General features: G+C 40.3%; 2 protein-coding genes across 7 annotated transcripts in view; one reads left to right on the top strand and one right to left on the bottom strand.

Annotated features, from left to right (window-relative positions):
• Positions 1-12,026, top strand: part of LOC146477273 (uncharacterized) — a 70,068-nt gene that overhangs the window by 9,073 nt on the left and 48,969 nt on the right. The window lies entirely within an intron of this gene.
• The window catches only part of LOC146477274 (uncharacterized), a 63,537-nt gene that overhangs the window by 44,905 nt on the left and 6,606 nt on the right, over positions 1-12,026 (bottom strand). For 4 of the 6 annotated variants that reach the window (XM_085113726.1, XM_085113729.1, XM_085113727.1 and 1 more), the window contains 3 exons: positions 7,857-12,026; positions 7,196-7,255; positions 4,769-6,308 (listed from right to left, as the gene is read on the bottom strand). The exon at positions 7,857-12,026 is cut by the window's right edge and continues 271 nt beyond it. In XM_085113726.1, coding sequence (XP_084969852.1) covers positions 7,203-7,255; positions 7,857-12,026 — 4,223 coding nt within the window. In that variant the 3' untranslated portion in view covers positions 4,769-6,308; positions 7,196-7,202. Of the gene's footprint in view, positions 1-4,768; positions 6,309-6,430; positions 6,531-7,195; positions 7,256-7,856 lie in introns of those variants that run through there. The other 2 variants (XR_014865422.1, XR_014865421.1) reach the window with 2 other exon arrangements.

The raw sequence follows: 12,026 nt of genomic DNA, 5'->3' as shown, positions 1-12,026 counted from the left end.
GAAGTTATTATAGACAAGGCCCTTTTCTCGAGGCGCAGCAGCTCGTTCTTTAGGTATTGTGGAAGGGTGTTGTAGAAAGCAGGAACAGCATGGTCTATTACAGACCTTACACATAAAATATAAAAAAGTGCTAGATCATGCGGTGGAACCCTAGCTCTCTTTAGTTGAATTAAGAAATACAACCTCTTAATGGCCTTTTTGACTGCTTCGGTTATATGATCGTTCCAAGTAAGGTCACTTGCTAACTTAAGGCCCAGTAACTTTACGCTGCTAACTACCTCAATCTCCTTCCCCTCGATAACTGCGGGATCGAAAGCCGCAGGCTTTTTAGGAAAAAGAGATCCTGAGCTCTTTATACTTATCAGAATTTATATGGACTCTGTTTTCCTGAGACCACTGAGTAACTCTGTCTGCTATAGCCTGGGCGTGGCTTTCCCCACCCTCTTGGTATAACTTTTGACGCCGTAGTGTCGTCCACATATTTCCATAGTGGGGTATTAATCTCGAGATCATTGATCATTAATACAAAAAACCAAGGACCTAATTTCGTACCTTGTGGTACCCCAGACGGGATAGAGTCCCACTCTGAAAAGCACTCCACTCCAAGCTTAATCCTTTGCGACCTATCCGATAAGAAATCAACAACCGTATTGACAATACTAGTCGGTAAATTACACCGGTTACGCAACTTGCTAATGAGAACGCTGTGGTCTATAAAGTCAATCGCCTTACCATAATCAAATAAAATTGTTCTTACAGTCGCGCCGTTTCCACCAGTGCCAAGAGACCAATCATGTAGCATACTAATCAAAGCCATTGTAGTTGATGAATTAGGTGTCTCTCCGTATTGACTGTCGTCAATGACACTCATAACCGCTGGTTTCAGGTAGTCACCCACGATGAACCCCTCAGCCACCTTCGCAACACAGGATGTGAGCGAGATAGATCTCAGGTCTATTTTCAGATCGAGTACCGGTATCTTTTTCGGTAGTGAGGTCACGTCGGCCATCTTTCAGATGGTGGATAGGAGCTGCTCTAAGTAGGAGGCGTTTAGAATTTCGGTGACCAGATAGACCATAATATCTGAGTTTTCTTTCAGTAGCCAGTTGGGAATTCAGTCCGGTCCATACGCTTTCCTGTGGTTCAGGTCGGCTAATACCCGCTGCACTCGGTTACATGTAGAATCTCGGGCGATTCCGTTTCCGATGGGAGACGCTGAAGAGGCACCGTAATCTGTACTCCTCTAGAGATTCGAGCAGTGCAGAATTGATGCTACTGCGACAGGTCTGAAAAGCCTTCGATACAAATCAGGCTTGCCAAATCTCCGCTGTTAACCTTTGAACCATTAAGTCGTTTCACTTCGTCCCACCATTTTTTGGATTTTCTCCGTCTAAATTAAATTCATTTATTTTGCCATTAACCCCCCAAAAAATACAACATAAATACATTAAAGATGAAACACAATATTACAATCTACTAAACTATTTACACGATTAAATGTGTTTAAGGCTAGGAAGCCTATATAGAAGCCGGGGGCTTATTAACTATAGGCTTCCTGGAACTATAGGATAAACCATAGAAATTAAGGGTACTGAATGAAAATTCCAATTATTTTTTTTGAAAAAGAAGAAAAAAAGAAAGAAAGGAAAAAAAAAGAAAAGGTAAAGAAAAGGGGTGTAGCTCAACAAAGAGTCAATTTAACTAAGAAAGAAGGAATTTTTTAAGTCTTTTGCCAGACAAACTGATACTTTCACTGTTTTGAATTTCACGACTTAGCGAGTTGAAAAACGTAGGACCTTGAAACCTAGTTGAGAATTTACGAAGATTAGTTCGACAATAAGGTATATAGAAAAGGTTGGAATTTCTTGTATTATAAGAATGTATCTGGCTTGCAAGAGTAAACATATCACGAAAACAATTTGGAAGTAAGCTTCTTTTAAAAAGATACATAAATTTACCTATTTAGTATAAGTAAATGTCAGAGAATTTAAAAATCCCCTGTTCTTTAAAAAGAACACCGGTGTGTGCATCAAAAGAAACTTTAGATAAAATGCACGAATTCACATTTCCGCTCTTTACTTTCCTTAAGAGAATTGCCATGGATAGACAGTTTGTTGTGTAAATGCAAGATTACTTACTTTAAAGACATTGCCTACTTTTGTTAGCTCTAAAGCTTACTATAACGGATGGTCCGTGAAACTCAGGCCTCGTTTCCAAGGTTTTTCCCTTGTAAGCCCCTCAAAGCCTACTCTTCGAATCCCAACAGTCTAAACTAGGCAAAATTCGTTTGTAGTAGGGGAAGAACTGTCCTGCACTAACATACACAAGAAAGACGGAAAAGCTTTTTTTAACCGTGCCGCCTTGCCCCACTCTACACCACTTCTAATAGTTTTTTTTTTTTAACCCTCGTCGCCGCCATTCAACTTTCTCGGCTTTAATGTTGTAATAATGTAATAATCCGACCCAATGGAGAGCTAATGTAATAGCTTAGGATTCCCTCTACACACAAAGAAACGTCATTTATCTCGTTTATCTTCAGTGTTTCTGACCTGTACGGAACACCATGAGAATGTCATGTCACGAGTATGAGTATGTTGAGACGATGTCTTTATGTTTAATGGATGACTCACCAATAATTTATTTTCGAACAAATTCGTAACTTTCTCGGTGAATGTCTCAAACCATAAACCACAAGTAGCGAAGTAGCAGAGTAATGTACGAAATAGGGAGGACAGCCCAGGTGACCGCGAAAATGTGCAATTACAATTACGTATCAGGTGAAACAAGGTGTATACAGTCAGGACAGCTCAACCTCGTTCCCAGGGTCCCCTCTCTTCCTAGCCCGAGATATGGACCCTGGTTGCCTCTGGTCATGTGGCACCCAAAATCTGGGTGCTTGACAGAATTTGTCGTTAGGGAGAGGTAGCAAAGTATACAGTTGTCGCTTTTTCAGAAAGGACCGCGGAGAAGCCAGCTGCGAAGTTTATGACAACAAGCGGTTTGACGGTGAGTTTTTCTGCCTGTGTCTCAATAAATGAACTTCTCCGAGAAATAGTTGCTCCAGAAGGATGGCACGTCATCCCTTTTGGCATATGGTGAGGAGAGGTAAGCGCGTGCTGAAGTTTCAAGCAAATTTTAGCAAGGTTTTCGAAGTGCTCTCCTCAAATGACGGGTCAAATTTCATTCAAATTCGGCTTCAAGTTTTCCAACCTCAGTTGTCATTTAAATGATGCAGTGCTGCGCGTGGACCAGCGGCTGAGAGATAAACCACTCGAAACGGCGTTTGGAAGCCCTGAGAAGCCTTGAAAGCACAGAAAAACACAGAGGGTAAGCTTTTTCAGACATTACTGTAATTGTTGTGGGTTTTGTGCCTAATTTTCGATCGAATTTGAACACCATACAAATACTCTTATATATATTACGCTTTGGTTACCTGTGTACAACCAAGCATTTCCAGACCAAACACAGACATTAGACCTGGACGAGCTTCACGTTTCTTCCACTCAGGTACACTGTTGTTAATCCACAAGAATTATTTTAAAGACTATCATTTCGGGACACCGGAGAGGGAGGCCCACAGACGATGTGAGACGCTTGAGTCAAAACTTAAATAGAACACGCATGACGATTAGAGCAGAAGTATGGTTAGCTTTACGCCTTTTAACGGAGTTTGAAATGGAGTGTAACGGGAAAGAAGATCAATTTTAGTATTGCCGAATGGAACACCAAGAATTTTTGGCAGTAGAATGTACTCAGGCGACGTATTTGACTAAATTGTGTAAAATAAGCCATTTTACAGTTGTGTGCTCAGTGACGTGGCCTTGGATTAGAAGAGAGGCTGGGGGTGACCTTGTTTTGATACAAATCTAACTCTTTTCCACATGTAAATCCAAACTAGTTGGCATAAGTACAGCATGGTCTACATGATCTATGCGTCAGTTTCGTTCATTTTACAATGTTTAGTACTGAAGAAAAATCCAACGTTTCGTCGCGCCGGATCGGAGTAATATGATTTCTCTTCAAGATTTCCCGCGCATTCCGGTTACCGTGATCAGAGATAGGAAAATTCTGCCACTCCCGGCCCCAGTCAGATTGCACGATTTTCAGGATACCGCCCGATCACAAACAAAGAACTGATAATAAAAAAAAAAGTACTTACTATCTCCGCTTCCGCAAGGTGCACCGAACCGATTGAAACGGTAAAATACGCTGTCGGTACGGCTGGCGTTCGTCAGTCGCTATCATTTACGTTGTACTTTGCTTATTCATCTCCTGCGTTTTCGTTTTCTTTCGCTTTCTCTTTTTCTTCTTTCCAGTTTTGTCGACATATTCAACGAGTACATGAAACAGGGATGGCGCAGTGGTGAGAGTACTCGCCTCCCACCAATGTGATCCGGGTTCGATTCCCGGACTCGGCGTCATTTTAGGATATAGTTTGTTGTTGGCTCTCGTCCTTGCAGGCCCGCAAAGTTTTTTCTCCAGGTGATCCGGTTTTTCTTTTCAGAAACCAACACAGTTTCCAAATTCCAATTCGATCTGGATTATTTTCAAGCACTTTATCATGAGCACCGGCTCAGGAGATTGAGCAATCACTCCCCGTGTTATTGACATTCAATAAATTACTTTTACGAATTATTCTAATAATTACTACCCGACATCCGGAAAGGGCGCTGTGTTGGCCAGGAAAAAAACAAAGATCAGGGGTAAACCTTAAACAGGGCTCGCCCCTTGCGGCCCGATTAATAACTTACACTAAATACAATCGATATACAACAGCTCGATTTTAATATATTTGAGCTTATCACAAAAGTTCATCAGACGGCATTTCAAAGTAACCTGTTCCAGTACTTCATGATAAACCTAAACTAGAAGCACGTTTGTCGGTTACTGAACAACTTACTCTTGTTAGAATACAAAATGTAAATTCCATCTGACTTAAGTCATAATTAATATTATAATTTATTAACCTAATATCGCAAATAACCGTAATCTATACAAAATTATTATTTACGAAAATGTTACTAATTTGCACGTTGCCTTTGCTGTTTGGCTACAGTTTCAATTTCAGAATAAGACTGATAACCTGGCAAACAGCTAACTGAAGTAAATTTAAAAACGATCAAAGGAAATTTGAGAAAGATATCTCGTAAAATCAGATTTTTTTTTTTTTTTTTTTTTTTTTTTGCTAACGGAACGAACTCTTACTTACGGAGTAATTTCAATGAGCTGTCCCTTAAATTCTTTCACTGCGAAACAAAAGAAGTTTATCCTTTATAGAGAAATGCATGCAAATACGAAGCTCACTTAAGACCTAGTTTAGAATACAGTACTTGCTCAATAACAATTACAACAACATAATATAAAGTTTAAAAAAAAGCTACAAAAAAGAAAATTTAATCAGGCACTTATGGTGGTTTAGAATAACTGAATTCTTCCACCATCAAGTGTTTTAAATAACTAGGTTTTAAGGAAAAACGAACATCGTGAAACAGAAGATTAACTCTTTAACTTAGTGTTAAGCTAGGCGTAGAATAAATTTCTTACCAATAGACACAAAAGTAAATTTACTAAATACTGATCCGGACTAAGCTCTTCGAAATAAATTCTTCTCAAATAAACATTTATGAAAGAGGACGTTTCCAGAATAATATATACAACTAGGCTAATTAAGAATAAGATATAATTCTTTTGAAAAATAAATAGTAAACATTCTAAATAATTGCTACAAATGCAAATGGAAACAAAAGTGTTCTAAAGTTCTCCAGAAAAATAGAAAAAAATTGGCAATATAAGGCAATTCTTTCAACTATGAGAAAGAACCTTTTCTAAAAACTAGCAACAAATACAAATGAAATAACAACTAAGTTGTTCTCTAAAAAATTGATAAAACTAAGATAAGGTAATTCTTTTGAAACATAAAGAGTACTTTCCCATGAAAGCTAGAGATACAAATGAAATTACAAAAGCGCTGTTCTCTAGAAAGCTAGATACAACTTGGCTAAGAATAAGATAATTCTCTAGAAATATTAAAACTATCCCTTCCAAAAACTAGCTACAAATAACAATGAAATTACGAAAATGTTGTTCTCGACGAAAAATTGATATAACTAGGCTACGAAACAAGATAATTCTTTTGAAATATAACAAGTATAGATTCCAAAAGCTTGCTGCTAACACTGAGTTTTGTGGCTTTATAAAACCGCATTCAATTTAAACTTACTGCAGGCTCACACGGGCTGGGTAATATTGTCATGAGAAGATGACGTCATCACTTGGTATTATTCATTCACCGCTACGCAAGTACACACCTGAAGTGAAAAAAAGGTAATCAGATGATAAACATTACCACATCACCAAACACTTTGTGTTGTACGATCATGCAAGTAAAAATTGCCCTGAAAATGACTCTTTTTGATGATCAAACTCGTACCTGTAGTCCTCAGTCTCTTTGACCAGCTGTTGGTCAAAGAAAAAAAAAACGTTTTCACTGGTTGCCCCATAACGGGTTTCATCGTTTTACCGAAGTAATCCTACGGTTAAAGAATCCCATTAGCCCAGAAACTTTGTTTGCGACTAACCACAGGTATTCAGGTTAGAGCCTGAGGGTGGGTTGAAGACAATGGCGAACACGATAAAGTGCGAAAGATTAAAATAATATTCTCTCGTCACGAAATATACAAGAAAAAACCCGAGTCCGCGACGGGAGTCAAGCACGTGATCACCATTTCACATTCCATTGATCAGCAGTGTGTAGGAGGCGTATCACCCAGAGTAGATAAGTTAGTCAGTAGTTAGAGTATCAGACCGGTGGAGAGAACGTCCTGGGTTCGACTTCTGGTGACACAGATTTTGTCTTTGTTCAATGCACGTTACATGACTGCAATACCTTTCGTTATGATGAGCATTCATATTCACGGTCAGTAGATTGTGTATAAACAGTTCATGTTTTAATGCATATGCAAATAATTTTAGATGATGCTGGAGAGTAAGAGAAAAACGGTAAAGAGGGATAAAAATCTGGTGGAGCGTTTTTGCAAACTCAGGATGAATCAATAAACATCACTACAAAGCAGCCTTTTGAAACAAAAACACTGACTTAAAAAAAACTCTGGGTAACTGACAATCTACATTCCCTGCACAAAACATTAGATTGATAAGGGCACATAAGAAATGCTTTGCTTTAAAAAAAATTAACCTTTTGTTCATTTCTTGTTGCCGTTTGCTGTTTTCTTTGCACTTCTCCATTTCGCCCATTCTGCAAGAGAAAAAGTACAAATAAACAACAAACACACATACAAAAAATAAGCAAACGAGGTAAATGACAATCCCAAATATAAAGTTTTAAGGTTTTAAGGATAAGGTTTTGAGCTGTTTTGTCTGCAACTGGAATGGCATAATTTTGATCTTTTCGCGTAGCATTCTAAAAAGGGTTCAGAATTTTGCATGCTATTGTCTTGAAATGGGTAAATTATTAAAAGTCTGAAACTGGCGAGTAAGGGTAAAACAAGAGGGCAGCACCCTCAAAGTGTAATTAGCCTTAGGGTCAAACAGTTAAATGTATCCCAGGAAAGAAGGCAAAATGGACCGATAATCTGAGGCCGGTAAACTAACGCAACTATTATCTTTCATAAAATTCCTATTATCCAGCAACAATTAAAAGAGTTACTTCAGCTATAATGAAGGAATAATAAGGTTTGTAGAATTTCGTTAGCTATGCCGGTTAACTCAAAGGACTGGTTATCCAAAGTAGTACACGGTAAAGAACAATCTTTTGCCTGTTGATAGAACGTTTCGGGACACATCCACAATCAAAAGTGTTCCAATATACACTTGCATACTGATCACTAACAGCTCACCTTTCGCTTTATCTCCCGGCAGCCGCACTTGGATTATTTTGAAATCGGGTGAGGAATCCTCCAGGCCAATGGCGATAAGACGCTGACTTGGACAGGTTGTTAAACAGGTCACACCAGCCTCCATATCGATAACACTCAGCACGTGACCAGAGTTGAAGTTATACAATTCAACTTGACCATTTAATTGACAGACGACACATTCGTCATCGGTAAGAAACTTACACGTGGCTCCAAGGAACAAGTGGAGTGGGTTTCCTGAAATTGCATCAATTATGTGTACACTTCCGACAGGAAAAACATCACCTTGACAGATAACAACAAACTGTTCGCCGGGAGAAAACATTACACTGGGCGCCATTAAACCAACAAATGGAAGCTCCTTCTTCCAAAGTACAGCTGTGCCATCGGACAACTGAAGTACACCTTCATCAATGGATATGATCTGCAATTTACTATTACATGAAACAACATGTTTATGCAAAGTTGAGATTGTTGACAGGATTTCTCCGCTGCTTGTATCCAGGATGATTAGTTCACCTCCTTTTGTTACACATGCCACTTGTTCGTCTGATATAGGGATCACCTCAGTAATTCCAGTCAAGTTGGTCCACTTTTGGATGCACTCTGACAGGTCAAACCTCCACACCTGAAGGCTGCCGCTACTTGATTTTAGTAAAACACCTCCTAAGACGGGAAATAGGCAAGTAATTCTTCCCTTTATGGTTGTTTCTCCTCTGAGTTTTCCACTTGACACTTCCCAAGCCATTAGTGTAAAACGGGGACCTGTTGGTGGGACTGCGTAACTTACGACATACACGGTCTGGCCATCCAAGGAAAGCGCAATATCTTGTGCTGTTGAAGCTACACTTTGGCTGCGGTTCGCCGTTACGTGATGAGGGTTAAGCATTTCTATGTGACCCCTGTATGAAGTCCTCAAATGGACATGTTTATTGACCACAAAAGTAAATGTCTGGAAAGGATGATACGGTAGGCTAAACTTAGTGGGAATAGGATCTCCTAATAAGAAACCGCAGTCAGAGAAAGATTCAAATTCGCTAGGATCGTAACACGAAGTATTAGAAGGAACTTGCAATGAAACATTGCGATCTTTCTTCTCAACAACACTACAAGGAAACAGACGACCAGCAAGAACACCATCAGAATAAAGAAAAAGGATTTGGGAGTCAGGTGTAAATTTTAACATTCCACACACTTGTAAGGAAGTCGTTTCTGCTACAGTTGTAAAATCACGCACCACATCAACCAAAGAAATTAATCCTGTAGATTGAGAAAGTGCTAACAACCTTCCATCTCGAGACCATGCAAAAGATAAAACATCTTCACCTCTGGTGATGCGAGCAATCTCTGAGCCATTTTGAAGACTCCACATCACAAGGCATTTAGCATTCTCAGAGCAATCAGTTAATATCTTGGTTTTGTCTGCAGATATTGAACAAACTGAGAAACTACAATCGCTTTGGACAAAAAGTGGTTTCAAGTCTCCATCAATCGTATAGGCATGACTTAGGATTCCCGGCAGGACAAGATCTTCCGTAGGATGAAAAACAACTGACCGGTAAAATGATCTAACGCCACTACGTGATAATCTGTAGCGTGCGAACTGGTAACTCTTTGGTACCTGGACTGGACGTTCCCACAGAAGCCTGCCAGTTTGGAGTGACCACAGCTGAAGCATTCTGTCATCACATTCACATACCATGTGATCAAGCGATGGTGAAACGTCAAAACAGACAACATCCGAAGAACACTTGAAACAGGCTATAACACCACCCTGCTGTGTCTCCTCGTGTACGTGTTCCATATAAGGTATTTCAGAATACTTGTTCTGCAAAAGGTTTAATGCCTCAGAAGACAGCACCGTTCCACCTTCATTCAACAATGTTTGCAAAAAGACGCGAGGATGACTTGCTAACCTGTGATAGTGCTTTCTCAACAGGAACAGCAAAGTGTTCAGGATACTTTGAAGATCTTCAGAAAGGATAGTGGAAATTCCCTGCTTTTGAAGCCATACAATGTCTTCAGCTCCTGAAAAGCAGTTTAGACAGAGCTTTGCATACACAATCTCTACATCTACCACATAAGCTTTTGTCAGTTCCTCCAGCCTATGTACTCCCGGATTGTCTGAATGAAACATGTAACGAGCACCATGATACAGTGCGTGCTCCTCAGTGGCGCTAAAGTGTACATTATCTACACTTCTCCGTTTAAGATCATCAAGTTCGCCTCTACAAAGGTTTGCTAGTATACGGTGTCCTTCTTTCTCGTCCATGATGAAGTCATGCTCTCCATAACACGAGCTGTCTGTCATCCAATCTATAACAGACTTGTGAATAACGTGGAGACAGCCATCACGAATGGGAAGAAGTGACGACACACTGCTAATCGCTCTGAGTACTTTGCGCTTTGCAAGCGGCGAATTCCTGGTGGGTACTAACAGTTTAGAAACAAAATCAAGTGGCAACGGTTCCCTTGAAGCGGTAATGGCACAAAGCAAATTAAAAAAATGTTCCTCAGTGACCCCAAGTTCCTTTAGAAGTTCAAGTTCAAGACGTTTGAAGTAGGAAGAGTAGACCGCGGAGATTCCTAATGGTAAGCTATGGTCAAGATCGGCTTTGCTTAGAACTGATGGATTCTCTTCAATGTACAACATGAGAAAATGGGCATACAACATGAGTCCTTCGGACTTCAATACTAGCTCTTTCACAACGGCGTTTACGTTTTCTGGTTTGACGACACGCTGAAGCCTCTTCTGTAGAACTGCCCTAACGTCTTCTACATTCTTTTCATCGTCTGGATCTAGTTGAAATGGCTTTAGTCTTTTCAACTTGTCCGTGATGTGTGTTGCTGGACGAGTTGTAACAAGAAAACGAATCCACGATGGAAGCTTGCAAAACTGGTTTGTAATCATATCAAGCAGTTCGTTGCGTCCTTCATATTCACTTTCATCCAGCCCGTCTATCACCATCAGCAAGTTTCTTCCCGGATCACCTACAGTGCTTAGCGCTTCTTTGAAAAGCACAGAAAACAGCTCCTCCACACCCATGCTGTTGAGGTCAAGGCCCAGATTCCTTGACAGTTGTTTCACGAGAGCTTGCTTGTATTCGGGCAGAGTACGGGACAAGTGACAGGCCAAGGACTGAAGCATCAACTGTGGCTTTTGATAGCGTGAATTGTTATGCTGACAAAAGTGGTTTCCTGACAACCTGCCAGCCTTTTGCATTCTTTGGCAAATTACAGCAGCAATAACTGATTTTCCCATCCCTGCATTTCCACTGATCACCATCACACGGTTTTCAGAGTTTCTGTCATCCAGCCAGTTTTGAACTCTGTTAAATACCCACTCACGGGTGTCTGCCTGAAATCGTTCAAGGTAATACTCAATGTCTCCCTTAAATTCTGACTTGGCAAGATTACAAAGGACTTCATCTGTATTGTCCTTTTCTTTTCCTTCTTTAAAGCTGTCGACTGCTTCCCTTACTTCTCGAAGGCCTGCTTGCAAGGTTTGGTAATGTTGTTCATGGATTTTGGCAACTTCTTCGACAGTCTGTTGGGTTTTAGCCTGGGTTTGACATAACTCTTCGATAGCCTGTTTAGCTTTGGTCTGTGTCTGATGGAGGTCTCCAACAGTCTGTTCGGTTTTGGTCTGGGTTTGACAGAAGTCTTCCATAGCCTGTTCAGTTTTAATCTGGGTTTGACAGAATTCTTCGATAGCCTGTTGAGTTTTTGTCTGGGTTTGACAGAACTGTTCGATAGCCTGTTCAGTTTTGGTCTGGGTCTGATGTATGGTCCTTAGCTGGAATTTGATATCTTCTTCACTGTCAGCCCACTCAAGTAACGCGTCAAGATAATCTTCCTCTCCGCCACGCTCTACCTTCAGTCTGTCTATTTCAGCTTGATTCAAACCAAGATCAACAAGAGGAGCACTAATTTCCTGCCACAGAGCATTGAAAGTTAGCGTATCAACACCAGTGGTTGACACGTGACCATACAAGACATTTCTGAAATATTTAACGCAAGCTACGTTCGCCTCACGAGAAGTGTCACTTGGGGGTGGTTTCTTGTGCCACCCTAAGAGGGGTGGGGATAGTCCACAAATGTTGGTCAGTAGGAGGAATAGAAGAGTGATGTCAAAAGTGTTGGAGTCTGGGG

The sequence above is a fragment of the Pavona decussata genome, unplaced genomic scaffold, assembly GCF_977016875.1.
Source record: "Pavona decussata unplaced genomic scaffold, jaPavDecu1.1 SCAFFOLD_71, whole genome shotgun sequence".
NCBI lineage: Eukaryota > Metazoa > Cnidaria > Anthozoa > Scleractinia > Agariciidae > Pavona > Pavona decussata.
This window is presented reverse-complemented; position numbering and strand designations above follow the sequence as displayed.